The sequence below is a fragment of the Oncorhynchus clarkii genome, chromosome 10, assembly GCF_045791955.1.
Source record: "Oncorhynchus clarkii lewisi isolate Uvic-CL-2024 chromosome 10, UVic_Ocla_1.0, whole genome shotgun sequence".
NCBI lineage: Eukaryota > Metazoa > Chordata > Actinopteri > Salmoniformes > Salmonidae > Oncorhynchus > Oncorhynchus clarkii.
Window position 1 is genome coordinate 49619220 of NC_092156.1, and position 19639 is coordinate 49638858.

At 41.6% G+C, this 19639-nt stretch overlaps 1 protein-coding gene across 1 annotated transcript in view; it reads left to right on the forward strand.

The window, feature by feature from the left end:
• Positions 1-17613, forward strand: part of LOC139418711 (transcription elongation factor SPT6-like) — a 52644-nt gene extending 35031 nt beyond the window's left edge. The window contains exons 30-38 of the mRNA XM_071168363.1: positions 276-421; positions 564-656; positions 1822-1935; positions 2202-2326; positions 7710-7822; positions 9693-9770; positions 9947-10134; positions 10434-10681; positions 14869-17613. Coding sequence (XP_071024464.1) covers positions 276-421; positions 564-656; positions 1822-1935; positions 2202-2326; positions 7710-7822; positions 9693-9770; positions 9947-10134; positions 10434-10681; positions 14869-15058 — 1295 coding nt within the window. The 3' untranslated portion in view covers positions 15059-17613. The remainder of the gene's footprint in view (positions 1-275; positions 422-563; positions 657-1821; positions 1936-2201; positions 2327-7709; positions 7823-9692; positions 9771-9946; positions 10135-10433; positions 10682-14868) is intronic.
• The last annotated feature ends 2026 nt before the right edge of the window (positions 17614-19639 follow it).

Here is a 19639-nt window from a genome sequence, read left to right on the forward strand (position 1 = left end):
AAACAAGTCTTTAATTGCCTAGGCAATGACCCCCTCCTTGCTGCGCATGCAGGAAAGGAGAAGAGGAGAAAGTGTACATTAAAAAACTAAATATTATTATTTTTTGGGCTATTTCATTGAAGATTCCATAACCGTCACGGCCTTAGAGCCAGTTAATTGTACTGGGGCAGGCTTAGAACTAAAAAAAAATGTTTTACATTTATTTGAACTTAACCTTACTCTGCCCTTTCTCACTTTCTGTGTCTGTCTTTCCTCCCTCTATCCACCCTCCCTAGCCTATATAAAGCGTGTGATCGCCCATCCATCGTTTCACAACATCAACTTCAAGCAGGCCGAGAAGATGATGGAGTCCATGGACCAGGGAGATGTTGTAATCAGGCCCAGCAGCAAGGGAGAGAACCACCTCACTGTCACATGGAAGGTATGGAGGGAGAGGGGGAAAGGGAGGAGTGCATTCAATGAGTGTATTGACAGAGGCTTGTAATATATGTAATGTTCATTCACGGACCAACAGGTTAGTTAGTTCATTGATTATTGTTTTGGGATGCTAATTCTTGTTGTAGGTGGCTGATGGTATCTACCAGCATGTGGATGTGAGAGAGGAGGGCAAGGAGAACGCCTTCAGCCTGGGACACACACTCTGGATCTACACAGAGGTACCTCAGTGGCACACGCGCAAAGTGTGTACGTGCGTGCATTATTCACATGCTTAAAGAGATCCGACCAAATTCACATAGAAAAGTGAGTTATAGGTCTGTCATTGAAAGCAAGTTTGATAAGCGGAAGATCCTTTCTATGTGCGGTATTTCTATGCTTCCTGTCCATACGTGGTTTTTTTTTGGGCGTCTTTTTACTTTAGGTCAAACTGCTGAAAATACGATATTTCAGCAATGAGATTGAAATTGAGGAGAAAAGGGGGGTAAAATACAAAAAAATAAATGTATTCAAACTGAAGAAATACTAAACCGAAATGAATCAGAGGTGCGGGAGGCTGCCTTAATCAATATCCACGTCGTCAACGCCCGGGGAGCAGTTGTTGTTGGGGGTTAACTGCCTTGCTCTCTCAAATTTGTTGATAAAAATTCATGTAACGAGTAATCCAGGAATGTTATGGGTTAATTGACCAGAGAAAAATAGCAACTACAGATCGCATTGGCTAAATTAATTCCAGATACTAGGGGTCCGCGGAGCTCCTCCTCACCACTCTATGGCAGAATGTTTTCTATATATTTAGCCTTTTAAGGGATAGTTCACCCAGAATACAAAATTACATATTGGTTTCCTTACCCTGTAAGCAGTCTATGGACAAGGTATGACAGCAATCCAAAAATGTTTCCACATGCTAACGTTTTAGCATTTGTGGCACAAATCACATTCAAGTCATGGGACCGAGATTGGCATTTTTAGCTCCTCATGTTCAAATCATCTATAAGTGACTTTGCTGAGCTTCACAGTCAATTTTACGCCATACAAAGTTGATTTACTGTTTAACGGATTATTTTTATCGGATTATTTTTAAGAAAATTAATATGCATGGTCTAATAAATCAAACAAGGTCTACAGCGCATTTCGCATTTTTTGCAAGACAAGCGAGCAAAAAAAAATGTATGTATGAAAAAAGTCTAAGCAATTTAGACATTTTGTAAAATACTAAACAACCTCAGTACAACACCTAGTGAGGATAATGAATTCAAAGCAGCGACCTTAGACTTGAGATATAATGGTGTTGGAATGACCGTCACGGCCATTTGGGTCAACTGTCCATTTAATTGTGTTTTGAATCTCAAAAAAATATTTCTTTCTTTTTCTCTCTATCTGTAGGAGTTTGAGGATCTTGATGAGATCACAGCTCGTTATATTCAGCCAATGGCAGCGTTTGCTCGTGACCTCCTGGGACATAAGTACTTCCAGGACTGTAACGGAGGGGACAAGAAGGTAGGTAATGGTGGTGTGAATATTGTCATAACCACGGGAAGTGGCACAGAGTATTTGTGTTTATTTTTGATCGACCTCAAGTATCTCACAAGAGTATTTGTTTTACAAAGAAACAAACCTCCTTTCTGTCTATAAAACATGTTTAATCTCTCCAGTGACAATTGTTTGGTTCTATTGTTCTCTATTTATAGAGCTACATATCTTTTTATTCATCCACTCATCTTTTCTGACCCTCTTTCTTTCTCTCCCTCCCTCGGTCTGTGTAGAAAATGGAGGAGTTGTTGATTAGGTGTAAAAAGGAAAAGCCTGCGTTCATCCCCTATTTTGTCTCAGCCTGTAAAGACCTGCCAGGGAAGTTCATACTGGGGTACCAACCTCGCGGAAAACCACGGTGAGTTACCATGACTACAACTAACTAACCCTAACCATGCTGGGTTACCATGACTACACTTAACTAACCCAAACCACTGTGAGTAAGCATGACTACAGCTAACTAACCCTAACCCAAACCACAGTGAGTTACCATGACTACAACCCTAAACCCTCTCCCCTTATCCAGCCATTGCCCTTTACCCAAACCATGATGAGTTAAAAAAATACATAATAATTGCACACCCTTCCCCCTCATAGAGTTAACTCAAAATAATGTTTACGACCACAAATAACAATAACTGTGTTTATAAACATGGCCATCAACTTTGCCACTACAGCATGCTTTTGTGGCACAGTTGATGCCACACAGGGCTACGTGCCAGAAGGTTGAGGGTTTTACCGACCACCACAGACGAGCTAACTCTCCCTGCCTGTTTCATAAGGCCTATACTGCGATCAGAGCTGGCTGCAGACAATGATCAGCTAGGTGGGAATTAGATTTTCAAAATTTTGATGCCTATATTTATAATTATATAACATCTATGCAACAAGTTTTCGACCAACAAGTTTCTGTGCCAATGCACCACACAACCAATAAACAAAGAATACCGAATTCTGGCGCTTCAATATCATGGTTTGCGTTTTCAACACCACAATAAATAGACTGTCAATGTCGACAAACAGAAAATACATCCCTGCCGACCCAATACCGAAGGCTTGGCTTGACAATCTCTGAATGTCATTAAACGTTTTGGTGTTTTGTAACATATGTCTCTTTCCATTCATCATGGCCACTGCAACAGTTTGGATTGATTGATTTTGTATTTTTCAGTTAAAAAAATTACATAAACACACAGTATAACGATTTTTTTTTATAAGTGACTGTGATTACATAAATACAGTGCATTCGGAAAGTATTCAGACCCCTTGAATTTTTCACATTTTGTTACGTTACAGCCTTATTCTAAAATAGATTAAATTGTTGTTTTCGCTCATCAATCTACACACAATACCCCATAATGAAAGCAAAAAAACGTTGTTTTTTTTTGTTGAAATTGTTCTAACGTCAATATTACATTTACATAAGTATTCATAAGTATTCAGACCCTTTACTCAGTACTTTGTTGAAGCACCTTTGGCAGTGATTACAGCCTCAAGTCTTCTTGGGTATGACGCTATAAGCTTGGCACACCTGTGTTTGGGGAGTTTCGCCCATTCTTCTCTGCAGATCCTCTCAACCTCTGTCAGGTTGAATGGGGAGCGTTGCTGCTCAGCTATTTTCAGGTCTCTCCAGAAACGTTAGATCAGTTTCAAGTCTAGGCTCTGGCTGGGCCACTCAAGGACATTCAGAGACATCAAATTTTATTGGTCACATACACATGTTTAGCAGATATTATTGCGGGTGGAGCAAAATGCTTGCGTTTCTAGCTCCAATGCTGTAATACCTAACAATTTCACAACAAAAATAAAGGAATGGAATTAAGAATATATACACTATCGTTCAAAAGTCCACTAAAATAACATTAAATTGATCAGAAATACTGTGTAGACATTGTTAATGTTGTAAATGACTATTGTAGCTGGAAACGGCAGATTTTTTTGATTTTTTTATGGAATATCTACATAGACGTACAGAGGCCCCTTATCAGCAACCATCACTCCTGTGTTCCAATGGCACGTTGTGTTAGCTAATCCAAGTTTATCATTTTAAAAGGCTAATTGATCATTAGAAAACCCTTTTGTATTTATGTTAGCACAGCTGAAAACTGTCATGCTGATTAAAGAAGCAATTAAACTGTCCGCCTTTGGACTAGTTGAGTATCTGGAGCATCAGCATTTGTGGGCTCGATTACAGGCTCAAAATGTCCAGAAACAAAGAACTTTCTTCTGAAACTCGTCAGTCTATTCTTGTTCTGAGAAATGAAGGCTATTCCATGCGAGAAATTGCCAAGAAACTGAAGATCTCATACAACGCTGTGTACTACTCCCTTCACAAAACAGCGCAAACGGGTTCTAAACAGAATAGAAAGAAGAGTGGGAGGCCCCAGTGCACGACTGAGTAAGAGGACAAGTACATTAGTGTCTAGTTTGAGAAGGACACCTCACAATTCCTCAACTGGCAGCTTCATTAAATTATACTCGCAAAACACCAGTCTCAACATCAACAGTGAAGAGGCGACTCTGGGATGCTGGCCTTCTAGGCAGAGTTTCTCTGTCCAGGGGCTGTGTTCTTTTTCCCATCTTAATCGTTTATTTTTATTGGCCAGTCTGAGATATGGTTTTTTCTTTACAACTCTGGGGTTCAGACCCAGGGCCTTGAGCTTAATGATGAGCTTGGAGGGTACTATGGTGTTGAATGCTGAGCTCTAGTCAATGAACAGCGTTCTTACTTGCACCGATATGACATTTTTGGCCGATACCTATATCTGATATTTCCTTGCCCCAAAAAACTGTTACCGATAACCCATATTTAAAATTATAGCGGCCTTTTAAGCGTTCTAGTACAGTTAAATAGTTAACACACACACATGGACGCAGCGGTCTAAGGCACTGCATCTCAGTGAAAGAGGCATCACTACAGTCCCTGGATCGAATCCAGGCTGTATCACATCCGGCCATGATTGGGAGTCCCATAGGGTGGCGTGCAATTGGTCCATGTTTGGCCGGGGTAGGCCAAAACGTTATTTTGTTGGCATTTATGTAGGACCAAAAAAAGTCAATACCGCTTAATCTGACGTTTTTTTGTGGGGTTTTTGTAATAATGACAATTACAACAATACTGAATGAACACTTATTTTAACTTAATATAATATATCAATAAAATCGATTTAGCCTCAAATAAATAATGAAACATGTTCAATTTGGTTTAAATAATGTAAAAACAAAGTGTTGGAAAAGAAAGTAAAAGTGCAATATGTGCCATGTAAAAAAAGCTACCGTTTGAGTTCCTTGCTCAGAACATGAGAACATATGAAAGTTGGTGGTTCCTTTTAACATGAGACTTCAATATTCCAAGGTAAGAGGTTTTAGGTTGTAGTTAATATAGTATTTATAGGACTATTTCTCTCTATACCATTTGTATTTCATATACCTTTGACTATTGTATGTTCTTATAGGCACTATAGTATTGCCAGTGTAACCGTATAGGTTATGTCCCTCTCCTCGCCCCTACCTGGGCTCGAACCAGGAACACATCGACAACAGCCACACTTGAAGCAGCGTTACCCATCGCTCCACAAAAGCCGCGGCCCTTGCAGAGCAAGGGGAATAACTACTCCAAGTCTCAGAGCGAGTGACGTTTGAAACGCTATTAGGGCACACCCAGCTAACTAGCCATTTCACATCGGTTACACCAGCCATTAGGCTGATAGGCTTGAAGTCATAAACAGCGCTGTGCTTGCGAAGAGCTGCTGGCAAAACGCACAAAAGTACCATCGCTCAGTCAGACTGCTCTATCAAATCATAGACTTAATTATAACATAATAACACACAGAAATACGAGCCTTTGGTCATTTAATATGGTCAAATCCGGAAACAAAATGTTTATTATTTCAGTGAAATACAGAACCGTTCGGTATTTTATCTAATGGGTGGCTTCCCGAAGTCTAAATATTCTTGTTACATTGCACAACCTTCAATGTTATGTCATAATTATGTAAAATTCTGGCAAATTAGTTCGCAATGAGCCAGGCTGCCCAAACTGTTGCATATACCTTGACTCTGCGTGCAATGGACGCAAGAGAAATGACACAATTTCACCTGGTTAATATTGCCTGCTAACCTGGATTTATTTTAGCTAAATATGCAGGTTTAAAAATAAATACTTCTGTATATTGATTTTAAGAAAGGCATTGGTGTTTATGGTTAGGTACAGTCGTCCAACGGTTGTGCTTTTTTCGCAAATGCGCCATTGCATATCATCCCCCAGCGTTGCATCGATTATATGCAACGCAGGACACACAAGATAAACTAGTAATATCATCAACCATGTGTTGACTAGTGATTATGATTGATTGATTGTTTTTTATAAGATAAGTTTAATGCTAGCTAGCAACTTACCTTGGCTTCTACTGCATTTGCGTAACAGGCAGGCTCCTCGTGGAGTGCAATGAGCGGCAGGTGGTTAGAGCGTTGTTAACGAGTTAACTGTAAGGTTGCAAGATTGGATCCCCCGAGCTGACAAGGTGAAAATCTGTCATTCTGTCCCTGAACAGGGCAGTTAACCCACCGTTACTAGGCCGTCATTGAAAATAAGAATGTGTTCTTAACTGACTTGCCTAGTTAAATAAAGGTAAATAAAAAATATATTAAAAAAATCGGTGCCCAAAAATATTGATTTCCAATTGTTATGAAAACTTTAAATCGGCCCTAATTAATCGGCCAGTCCGATTAATCGGTCAACCTCTAGTTTCAATGCCACGACAGAGGGTATCACATCTGCTGCAGGCGCAGTTGATGAGCTTATTTCACAAGTCAGTTGTTAGAATGGAGCGAGCTTGTGTGTTCATGTTTCCAAGTTTCAAACATGTTCGCAAATGCCATTGAAATGGCAGCAGCGATATGACAACCAGCACATTCATGAGTATGAAATACGACTTTCCTCAGTACGTAATCTGAATTGTTCAATGTGGTCTCTCTAACATATTAACATTATATCCAAAAAGTCCGATTTTGTAACCTAATACATTCGATAATAAGCACTGAGCTCTGTTGACAGAGCGGTGTGCTTTTTCGCAACTACTTTTGATGATTTTAGATGATGTGGTCATCTGCAAAGTTGTTTCTGTGGGTCCCAAAAAGCTGAATTAACATGACACAAACTGATTTAAATGTAAAAAAAAGCTTGCGGTTCACTCAGGGCTCCGATGACATTTCATAGAGATGCGTGTTTTGTGAGAAATCTTGAAAAAAATAGCAGGCATTTTGCATTAATATGAAAAGCATATACTAAAATATAAAAATACTACTTAAAACAATATAGAGTTAAGATAGATGTTATGTCCTGTGGATTCGCCAAAGATTATAAGTTCAACTCGGAAAGTGGGCCTGTCACGTAGCCTTCATTCAGCCTGTCAGGTAGGCTCTCGATGCTGTGCAATTTTTCTTATGTTTGTCCACTTTTTTTTCTCTGGCCTCTAATTTTGGCCGTCATGCAAGGGTAAAAACAAACTTTTGAACGGATTATGATAGAGACATGAAGTTTGGACCATTGGTTTTCTTAGGGGATTATCTACACAATTAACGTTATTTAACTCATCGGTCAAAATATGCGTTTTTGATTTGACACCCTCGACTAAACTCGAAACCTTTTAACTAATACAGTTTGGAGCAGCTGACTGTTCTGAGTGAGGTGATGTGTTGTATCTGAATCTGTCTTGTTGTCCTCTGCTCTGTCTCTGCAGTGTTGAGTTTGTGACCATCAGTCCTGACGGGTTCCGCTACCGCTCCCAGATGTTCCCCACAGTTAACGGACTGTTCCGCTGGTTCAAAGACCACTTCCAGGAACCGGTACCAGGTATGATGGTCGTTCCACGAGTAGAGTACATTTTGGGTAGTGTAACTTGATAAAAAAAACAAAAAAAACACTTAATTTCACCTGATGTTAACATTCTGTCATGTTTTCCCATCTCAAGGGTTTTAAATGAAATAAAATACTATAGAAAGTGCTAGGGTTGGGCCGTATCCAGATTTTCATACCGTCCTACTCATCACGGGATTTACGATATTACCATTTTAGTACACAAGGGGCGGTAAACCGCAAAAACATTTAATATTACCAGAAAGCTAACAAAATTAGCACGAGTAATAGTGCATTTCCGTGGAGGCTGCTAGCTAAATATGCTAACAAGTGCAAACAAAAATAAACTAATTGCAAAGACAGGCAATCCGGCTAATAAAGTTATAGAAGTATAGGTAGTAGCTACCAAATGTCATTTTTGGTGAATTTGGACATTTACATGCGAATGTGAACGAGAGACAATGTGCAAATGACGAAGTTTTGATGCATGGAAGAAGAGCGCTGGCTCTGGAGCAGCATGTGTGTTCTTCGGCTTGCAAGCCTCCCCGTTTTTCCTCCAAACATAATGATGGTTATTATGGCCAAACAGTTCTATTTTTGTTTCATCAGACCAGAGAACATTTCTCCAAAAAGTACGATCCCCATGTGCAGTTGCAAACTGTAGTCTGGCTTTTTTATGGAGCTTTTGGAGCAGTGGCTTCTTCCTTGCTGAGCTGCCTTTCAGGTTATGTCGATATAGGACTCGTTTTACTGTGGATATAGATACTTTTGTACCTGTTTTTTGCTGTTCTGGGATTGATTTGCACTTTTCTCACCAAAGTACGTTCATCTCTAGGAGACAGAACGCGACGGCTGCGTGGTCCCATGGTATTTATACTTGGGTACTATTGTTTGTACAGATGAACGTGGTACCTTGCTTCCTGCAATTATTTACAACTCAATTTTTACAATGAGACGCCGCACATTGACAACTCAAGTCTCTCTGAAAAAAGGGCCTTCTGATTAGTCTTCTTACCTAATGAAAGCCTATAGCCGACATAACAAAACAATACCTTTACATTCAATATTGTTTAGATAATCAAATAGTTTAATTGAAACTTAAATAATTCCCAGAATCGAATATAGGCTGCAAAAATGTATTAATTTAGTAGTCTATAGCCTAGGCTACTCAAACTTGACATGGCCTGGGTATGGTCTAAATGAACGAAAGTCTGAATTAATGTAATAATTAACTGATAATAAACCGAATTAGCCTATCATAAACAAATACCTGTTTGCACTTTAAGCTGACTGTATCAATATACTGGGTTGTTGTCCTTGTCGACAATGACTCTGAAATCCTTCCACAGTTAGGCCTATGTTACACATTTTTGCTTGAGCTATGCTCGCCAGGAAAAGTACACTTGGAGGGGGGGGTGAAACATAAGTTTCAGCACCACATAAATAATGGACAGTTCCTTGATCCACTGCGTGCGTGACTGGCAGCCTATATGTCCGGAATTCGCCTCAAAACAAGCTCCTGGGTTTGTAAAAATAAAATAAAAAAACATCTTCATTTTAAAACTTTTCAGACCCGCAATATAATTGTTCTGAATTGTGAGCCGACCCGCAGGTTGGAAGAATATTTGAGGGTCAACTGTCGTGAACAATGGGTATCCGACCCGATGCAGGGCACTCTCACATACACCGCCCCAATCCCGCTGCAGTGTCAGCGTCTCTACCTCGCCCACAGGCTAGGCTGAGGTTAAAAACACACGTATTTCAATTAATTTCATGATACTATTCGAATAATGTCATTATTTCAGACGCCCATCTCTACACTTTATTGTGCTATTTTGGATTTTATTGGTTGTATTTTTGTCTTCAGGCATCACCCCCAGCAGTAGTAGTCGAACACGGACACCTGCTTCTGTCAACGCTACACCAGCTAACATCAACATCGCAGGTCAGTCACACACACACACACACACACACACACACACCAGAAATGTTCAATTTGAAAATCTTTTTTTTTGGTGTCCTATCCAAACAAAGATAACCTAACAGTATTTCTGACTTCTCTCTCTATCCTTCCTTCCTGCCCTCCCCCTACACATCTCTGTCTCTCTCTCTGTCTTTCAGACCTGACGCGAGCTGTCAACGCTCTCCCGCGGAACATGACCTCTCAGATGTTCAGTGCCATCGCCGCGGTGACAGGGCAGGGCCAGGGCCAGAATGCCAACACCACACCCGCCCAGTGGGGCTCCAGCCAATACGGTTACACCGGGGGCAGCAGTGGGGGTGGGGGAGGCAACTCCTCAGCCTATCACGTGAGTTTTTGTTTGTTTTGGGTTTATAGCACTAAACGTTTTCCCAGTGATCCAATAGGCTTGTATTATATTAGGGTATAATTAAGGTAACTCGCAGTGTGTAGCACCCACCTGAGTGATGCTAAGGAAGCTTGTTGTCGCAGAAAGATCATCACACATGGACCATAATCACATTGGAGAGATGAAAACCGAAATAGTGAAATATTAAAAGTGGAATGTTCTCTTTTTTTACTGATGTTTGCCACATATCAGCTGATTGATGGAAAGACTGATTCATTTACCGATTTATTAATTTGCAGGTATTTGCAACGCCCCAGCAGCCGATGTCGACGCCCATGATGACCCCCAGCTACTCATACACCACCCCCAGCCAGCAAACCATGGGTACGCCCCAGTACCCCTCCTCCACCCCCTTGTCCTCCCACGGACACACACAGAGCAGCCAAGAGCAGGGCCACAGCAGCAGCAACAGTCACCATGGACACTCGTCCAACACACCTTCCTCCTCCTCCACCTCTTCCAGAGGACGCACGCCGCAGCAGCCTAAGTAAGTAGAGATGGGGAGTGTGCGTGTGGTTTAGTTGGATGCATGGTCATGTGTGTATAAGATGGAGTTTAAATTGTGTTCTAAGCCAAATTCCAAATGATGTGCCCCAGCCTCAAGGTTTGGAGTTTTGCACCCCATTCTCTTCACAGAGCACGAGATAGCACGGATAGCACTGCACCGTTGAAGCTGCCCTGTACCTAACCTAGCCCTCTAAAATACTTTTTACCCTTCTTGTTTATCTTTGTTTAAACATGTATCATTGAAACCAAGGCTAAAGGCCCTGCATGTACACAATCATACAATTTTACATTTCCAACGGACTAAAAACATACAATATTTACAAGCAATTAAGAAAATAACTTAGAATACACAATGATGAAAAACATTCATCAGTAAAAAGGCCATTTGATCTGCCTTAGCAGCACCAAAACATCCAACTTCATTCCACAAGTAAGGTGTGGAAAAAAATCTAAAAAACTAAACGCAGATCTACCGAACTCAGTGGAAACCAAAAAGATCTCTAGAGTTAGCCATTATTTTTTATATTTGATTAATTTAGCAGATGCTTGTTTGTCTGAGACTGGGTCTGGTAGCTCGGACTTCTCTGGGTTAACAATGAAGTAAGGTATGGCAGAAGTTTGTGCAAGCGGGTCCCCACAATTGTCCCCACAATTGTCCCCATGTTGGGGAATAAGAGATTTCAAAGTCTAGGTTTGACATAAAATATGTCACCAAATTACTGTTCCAAACAATCTGATCATTCACCTAATGGTGGCGTTCTAAACAATTCCCATAGGAATTTCAAGGTCTTGTGCAACGTTGCCATGCCTTCATTTTTTGTCTAACATAAATTATATGCATATTAGGAGAGAACTGAAGTCTCTACCTATCCATTAATGTACATACAGTGGAAACGGCATGTGATCTTCAGACGCCTTTACTTTTTTTGTTACGTTGCAGCCTTATTCTAAAAATGGATTGAATAGTTTTTTTCCCCTCATCAATCTACACATAGTACCCCATAATGATACAGCAAAACCAGTTTTTGGCAAATGTATAAATAATAAACTGATAACACATTTCTATAAGTATTCAGACCTTTTACTCAGTACTTTGTTGAAACACCTTTGGCAGCGATTACAGCCTCGAGTCGTCTTTGGTATGACTCTACAAGCTTGGCACGCCTGTTTTTGGGGAGTTTCTCTACGATTCTTCTTTGCTGAACCTCTCAAGCTCTCTTCACTGCCACTCCTGCGTTGTCTTAGCTGTGGACTTAGGGTCGTTGTCCTGTTGGAAGGTGAACCTTTGGAGCAGGTTTTCATCAAGGATCTCTCTGTACTTTGCTCTTTATCTTTCCCTCAATCCTGACTAGTCTCCCAGTCCCTGCTGCTGAAAAACATCCCCACAGCATGATGCTGCCACCACCATGCTTCACCGTAGGGATGGTGCCAGGTTTCCTCCAGACACGACTTTGGCATTCAGGCCAAAGAGTTCAATCTTGGTTTTCATCAGACCAGTCCTTTAGGTGCCTTTTTGGCAAACTCCAAGCGGGTTGTCATGTGCCTTTTACTGAGGAGTGGCTTCCTTCTGGCCACTCTACCATGAAGGCCTGATTGGTGGAGTGCTGCAGAGATGGTTGTCTTTCTGGAAGGTTTTCCAAACTTCTTCCATTTAAGAATGATGGAGGCCACTGTGTTCATGGGGACCTTCAATGCTGCAGAAATGTTGTGTTACCCTTCCCCAGAGCTGTGCCTCGGCGCAATCCTGCTTCGGATCTCTATTCCTTTGACCTTGTGGTTTTTACACTGTCAACTGTGGGACTTGATATAGGTCGAAGGAAAACATTTTGAATCTCATAGCAAAGGGTCTGAATACATTTTCAGTCACCTTGTCTGAAGGACAAGTGGATAAAGAGGTTAATGTCAAGCCCTACATGTTTATTTTTTAAATTCTCATGGAATGTAGGCCTACATTGAACACCACACATTTGCTGCCTGAATGATAGAACATTTATTAACATGTTAAAATGTTATGGTGGTAGGCCACTCTGGTTAAAACTGTTACTTAAAGCGTGTACAGTCTGTGTTCACAGTAAACGCTCGCCTGAAGTTGCACAGAATTTTCTCAATGTTCAGGTTTGCGCTCAGCAGACCTGGAATTTGCTCACTGACGGATTTTTTGTTGTTGAGGGAACATTGGTTGGGGGTACTCGAGGACCAGGGTTGAGAAACACTGAGCTAGATCAACAGTGCATGTGGAGGATGCCTAATGTAGATGGAGAAAGAAATGCATTGCTTTACAATGACCATTAGGGTGTACCATTTCCAAGCCTATTTAGCCATACTCTATGAATATGACCATAGCACATGATTTATGGCCTTTGTATGGCATTGCCAGCAGTAAGATTTGAGTTCGATTTGAGCAGTAAGCTTTCAAATGATATGTCTCTTTCTGTTTTTCGGACAAAGAAATTGTGTGGTGGGGTGTCCCCCAAAGTCGTTGGACCCGGTACTTGCTTTAACAACCACTCGAGTTTAACAAGTTAACTAACTCATCAATTAACTTTTTGAAAGATGGCTTTTCGTCAATTCAGACACCCAGATATTTAGAAGCGGGGACACAATCAATGTATGCACCGTCCAATGTTCTTATTCATAAATCGGCAGATACATTTTTATGCGTTTTTTGGAAAATAACATATGCTTAGTTTTACCTGTATTAAGTACCAATTTTGGTTCAACAAAGTCTTTCTGCAAGGCAAAAAAGGCAGATTGCAGTTCTGAAAGAGCCTTGTCAACGAAAGGGGCAACAAAATACACAACCATATCGTACGCATACAATTGGAGGCCACAATTTCTTACGGATGTTGTTTATATAGATAGTAAAAAAATACAGGGCCCAAATTCTGCCCTTGGGGGACACCTGACAACACCATCAGAATAAACACGTTGTCTTTAATGTCAGGTAGTTTTCAAACCAATTGCAGGTAGCCTGACCCAGGCCAATTTCAGACCGTCTACGAATTAATAAGGAATGGTCAACAGTGTCGAAAGCCATCAACAGGTCTATGAAAAGGGCAGCACAATGCTGTCTCTTGTCCATGCAATTTACTATGTCATTTATCACCAAAGAAGCAGCAGATGTAGTGACTTCGCCTGAAACCAGACGATGGACACATTTGAAGCTAGAAAATATCTAATTTCAGTGAGATCGGGCAGTAAATATTCTTGTCAGAGCGGTCACCACCTTTGTGAAGAGGGGGCACATGCTTCCAGACCCGGCAGATAGCACCCGAGATAATTGTCAGCTTAAAAATATATATAAATGATTCCCCAATTAGAGTATCAGAAAGCTGCAGCAAGAAAGGATCAAGCAAATCAGCCCCAGTGAGGTAAATCCCCACAACAGAAAAATGCTAATTTTCGCTTTTGGCGTCATCTATAACCAAAAACAAAAAAATACATTTGGGGATAGGGATATTTAGAGAACGTGATGCCACAAGTTTATTTCAAATATATAGCCACCCCTCCTGTTTGTTCTGTCACACCTGAAGATGTTGTAATTAGCACTGTCCTTATCCTTATGCGGGATCGAGACATTTAGCCACGTCTCTGAGAACCAAAATATCCCGGCTCATGTCATGCACCCAGATATTAAGAAGGTCCAGACTTTGCATGCTGAAATGTAACCAGGGTTCTAAAGTGCGACAAAATATTTAGCTGTGTGACCAGCAGTTTTATTTTGGGAGTGCTATGCGACTATGAAAAATATCTTGCATATAATAGTTGTACTAATAATCAGGCTTCGCTGTACCATTGTTTCCAAGTGCCCTAGAGAAACAAGCCAGTGCAGATTCATTAACGTCATGGTTGCACCATTACTATAGCGATACTGGATTGTTTCTATCTCAACCAGGTCAAAGATCTAAATCATATTACTGGCACAATATTTGTATCTTCCTATATCGCATCGCCGGGACCACCTTTTACATTCGTAAGCCATGTTGTAAACGGTTCTAAAACTACTTGCACATTGACGTCGTAAACCATCTGCCCTGTACCTAACCCAGCCTTATAGAACACTACATTATCCAAGCTGCTTTGTAACTAACCCAGCCCTCTAAAACACTACATCCATCCAAGCTGCCCTGTACTTAACCCCACCTTCTACTCTGTCTCCCCCTGCAGGTCGAGCGGCAGCACAGCGGTGGACTGGGCCAAGATGGCGGAGCAGTGGCTCCAGGACAAGGAGGCGGAGAGGAAGAAGCAGAAGACCCCCAGGATGACCCCACGGCCTTCCCCCAGCCCCATGATCGAGAGCACCCCAATGTCCATCGCTGGAGACGCAACACCCCTTCTGGACGAGATGGACCGATAGAACGGGCTGGTGGGGGGGCACTGTATCCCCCCCCTTATCTCACTCCTTCCGAATATACCATCTTGGGGACTGGGCCATCTTGGCCCAGTCCCCACTCTGATCAACTCATCCATCCGTACGCCTGCCTGCCCCCTCAAAATGGACCCGTTCCTTTCAGATTCAGAGCCTCCTTAGCTTCCTCTCCTCCTAGCCCACTAGCTAACCCTCCTTACCCACTTCTTGTGTCCCATCGGAATCCGTTTCTAGCTACTGTGTATCTAGCCATGATTGTCTCCCGGCACATCTCTTCTTCAGTCTATCACTCACTCTTTCCTCCCTCTTTTTTTGCCAGCCACATCATCCAGTATTTTATTTAGTAAGGATATTACCACTGTCAGGCAGGCAGAGTGTCGACACCAAACACTTGAAATAAACTGCTGACAGATGGAGTTATAGGACATGGACCTAATGGAGAAATTGTTTGTTGTCAGACAACCTTTCTCCTTTTCTTTTCCTTTTAATAACATGCGATAGATAGGGTATGCTGTGCTTCCTTTTTTTCTCTTTGATTTTTAAGCAAAATATTTTTCAACGTTTAGGGGATGGTGACGAAAGGGTCCGATCGGTTGGCGGGTTGTTGTGTAACGTTCCTTTGGCTGTGTAGACCCGCCCCTTGCCACCCTGGTTATCAGTGGGTTGTGGCGAGAGGCAGCCGAACTAGCATTTCGAGGGGCCAGTCAGGAAGCTTGTCTGCGTTTTTGTATTGATGCATCGGAACTAATAAAGACGCTGTTTTCAGTATGAACCCTAACTCTGGACTGTTCACATTGTCTGTCAAACCTATGCTTATGCATATGAGTCTGGTATTGATCCCCCCAAAAATGTGCTATTGAATATTAAGAGCTCTGTCCTTATTTTAACTAATATGTGGTGAATTAAACCTTGTGATGATGGGAATGATTGAAACATGAGATTTATCCTTGTACTTTTCCATACAAACCCTACTGGTTAGTCATTGTTGCATTCATTGTACCAACCCAGACTTGAATGGTTTGTTTTAACACAGACTGACGGACACAGGGATATGTGGATGTAACATGGTTTACTAGTATGTCTCTCTTTTGATCTGTCTCTTTGGGAGACCAGAGAGAGAGCTACTAGGCTTTGTTCTTGTTTCTTATTCTAACCATGAAAATAGTACTAATGGTAACCATGGTAACTGATACCATGACAACACCATAAACTAAAGGAAGTAATGATTGACAGGAGCTGACAAGACAGTAGACTGTTGGGTAGGGACTAGGTTTTACCTTTGAACTTTTTGTTTTGCTGTGAACTTTTTTAGATCTTGATTGCTTCAAATACTTTATCGTTGCCTTTAAATCATCATATGAGCATTTAAGCCTCTTTTGGGTATTCGGGCGTTTACATCTATCCCTTTTTCATATAGTCCCTAGCCACTTCCCCCAACTCCTGCACCCTTAAAATCCACTCTTTGAAGCATGTCTACAATTCATCTTCTTAAAATCAGAACTTAAACCCTAACCTTAACCGCACTGCTAACCTTATTACTAAGCATAACCTTAAATTAAGACCCCAAATATTTGTTTTTAAGACATAGCCAATGTTGACTTTGTGGCTGTGGTAACTAGTGACAACCATCTTCGCCGTCATTGTTTTGGTCATTGGACTATTGGCTGTAGTCATTATCCAATCGCGTCGTAGCACTGCTCATACTACAAGACGCACGTCCAGAATTTTGCACGCAATAAAATGATCATGACGTCCGACGGGTCTGGAGAACGGAATAGCCATCAACTGGGCCTCCTTCATTCATCTGGGACGACAAAAACGAGGCGCAATAGTTTTGTGTATGCCTTGCATAAGTGACACAAAAACACATCTATTGCATTCTGGGGATGTTTTTTTGTTGACTATTTGCTCTGTCTGTATACAGTTGATTGAGTCGCTGATATATTGTACAGTTGTGGGCTTCATTTGTGGATGTGCGATGTTATACAAGGATTACTCCTAGGATCAAAGCATGTTCCACGGAGAATCCTCATTTTTATAAATGCTCAGGCTAATAATTGCAAATGAGGTCTAGTTCTCAATCAAACTGACGGGGAAAACAATGGCTTAGTCCAGGAGTATTGGTTTTATCTATAGGGCTGGGAAACTGGTCCCACGTTTCTATTTGCAATATTACTTGCTGTACCATCAGTAAGCCTGTGGTTGTTGACAGTGGGAGGAGAGAAAGGTGGGATTTTGTCTCTGGTATTAATTACACTGCTGATAACCTTTTCAAACCCTTTTAATAAAGTATTTGTATTAAAACTGGGAGCCCCTCCCCCCAGTGGGTGTGTGTTATGCACACACAGTGTTGTTCAACACACACACACACACATTTATTTGATTCTGTGTGTACAGTGGCGAAAGTGTACAGCCCCACATTTTTACCAAAACATTTTGGGGGGGTTGCCTGTTATTTTGGCATTAATATGTGTCACACATCAGTTTGCAAACAATGTAAAAAAAAATATATAATAATAATAGTTAATAAAGCTGCATACAAATATGGTCTCTTTTTTTGCTTTCATGAGTAAGGCAGCTCCAAAATGCAGGTGTTTCAGCCTAGCTCAGTGCTTTCTGTGGTGGTTGGACAGCCAGCGGAAAATACGGAGCGTAGGGCTTGGTAATGTTTTCTTGGCTCAGTGTTCTGTCACTCATGGGGACACTACGTCACCGCCAAATCTAAGGGAACAGCTCGAACATTCAAGCCCCTTGGGTGCTGCCATAAAGTTACAGAAGTGCCCATCCAAGAAAGCTCAAGGTCATTGGATCACTGCATATTGGCTATGCTTGAATTGCCCTGCCAATGTTCTTCTCAGACCATTATGAAATTATATTTTACAATGTTACAATGTACAGTGGGGAGAACAAGTATTTGATACAATGCGGATTTTGCAGGTTTTCCTACTTACAAAGCATGTAGAGGTCTGTAATTTGTATCATAGGTACACAAAAATCTAGAAAATCCCATTGTATGATTTTTAAGTAATTAATTAGCATTTTATTGCATGACATAAGTATTTGATCACCTACCAACCAGTAAGAATTCTGGCTCTCACAGACCTGTTAGTTTTTCTTTAAGAAGCCCTCCTGTTCGCCACTCATTACCTGTGTTAACTGCACCTGTTTGAACTTGTTACCTGTATAAAAGACACCTGTCCACACACACTCAATCAAACAGACTCCAACCTCTCCACAATGGCCAAGACCAGAGAGCTGTGTAAGGACATCAGGGATAATATTGTAGACCTGCACAAGGCTGGGATGGGCTACAGGACAATAGGCAAGCAGCTTGGTGAGAAGGCAACAACTGTTGGCGCAATTATTAGAAAATGGAAGAAGGTCAAGATGACGGTCAATCACCCGCGGTCTGGGGCTACATGCAATATCCCACCTCGTGGGGCATCGATGATCATGAGGGATCAGCCCAGAACTACACGGCAGGACCTGGTCAATGACCTGAAGAGAGCTGGGACCACAGTCTCAAAGAAAACCATTAGTAACACACTACGCCGCCATGGATTAAAATCCTACAGCGCACGCAAGGTCCCCCTGCTCAAGCCAGCGCATGTCCAGGCCCGTCTGAAGTTTGCCAATGACCATCTGGATGATCCAGAGGAGGAATAGGAGAAGGTCATGTCGTCTGATGAGACAAAAATCAAGCTTTTTGGTCTAAACTCCACTCGCCGTGTTTGGAGGAAGAAGAAGGATGAGTACAATCCCAAGAACACCATCCCAACCGTGAAGCATGGAGGTGGAAACATCATTCTTTGAGGATGCTTTTCTGCAAAGGGTACAGGACGACTGCACCGTATTGAAGGGAGGATGGATGGGGCCATGTATCGCAAGATCTTGGCCAACAACCTCCTTCCCTCAGTAAGAGCATTGAAGATGGGTCGTGGCTGGGTCTTTCAGCATGACAATGACCCGAAACACACAGCCAGGGCAACTAAGGAGTGGCTCCGTAAGAAGCATCTCAAGGTCCTGGAGTGGCCTAGCCAGTCTCCAGACCTGAACCCAATAGAAAATCTTTGGAGGGAGCTGAAAGTCCGTATTGCCCAGCGACAGCCCCAAAACTTGAAGGATCTGGAGAAGGTCTGTATGGAGGAGTGGACCAAAATCCCTGCTGCAGTTTGTGCAAACCTGGTCAACAACTACAGGAAACGTATGATCTCTGTAATTGCAAACAAAGGTTTCTGTACCAAATATTAAGTTCTGCTTTTCTGATGTATCAAATACTTATGTCATGCAATAAAATGCACATTAATTACTTAAAAATCATACAATGGGATTTTCTGGATTTTTGTTTTAGATTCCGTCTCTCACAGTTGAAGTGTACCTATGATAAAAATTACAGACGTGCTGTAACGTGCTTTGTAAGTAGGAAAACCTGCAAAATCGGCAGTGTATCAAATACTTGTTCTCCCCACTGTATATGATCACACTGGTAGTAGATCTTTTGTTTTGTGGATAGGACGTCAAATCACGTTATGTCTACAGTAACTCTCATTGGACTGATCATGTCAACAT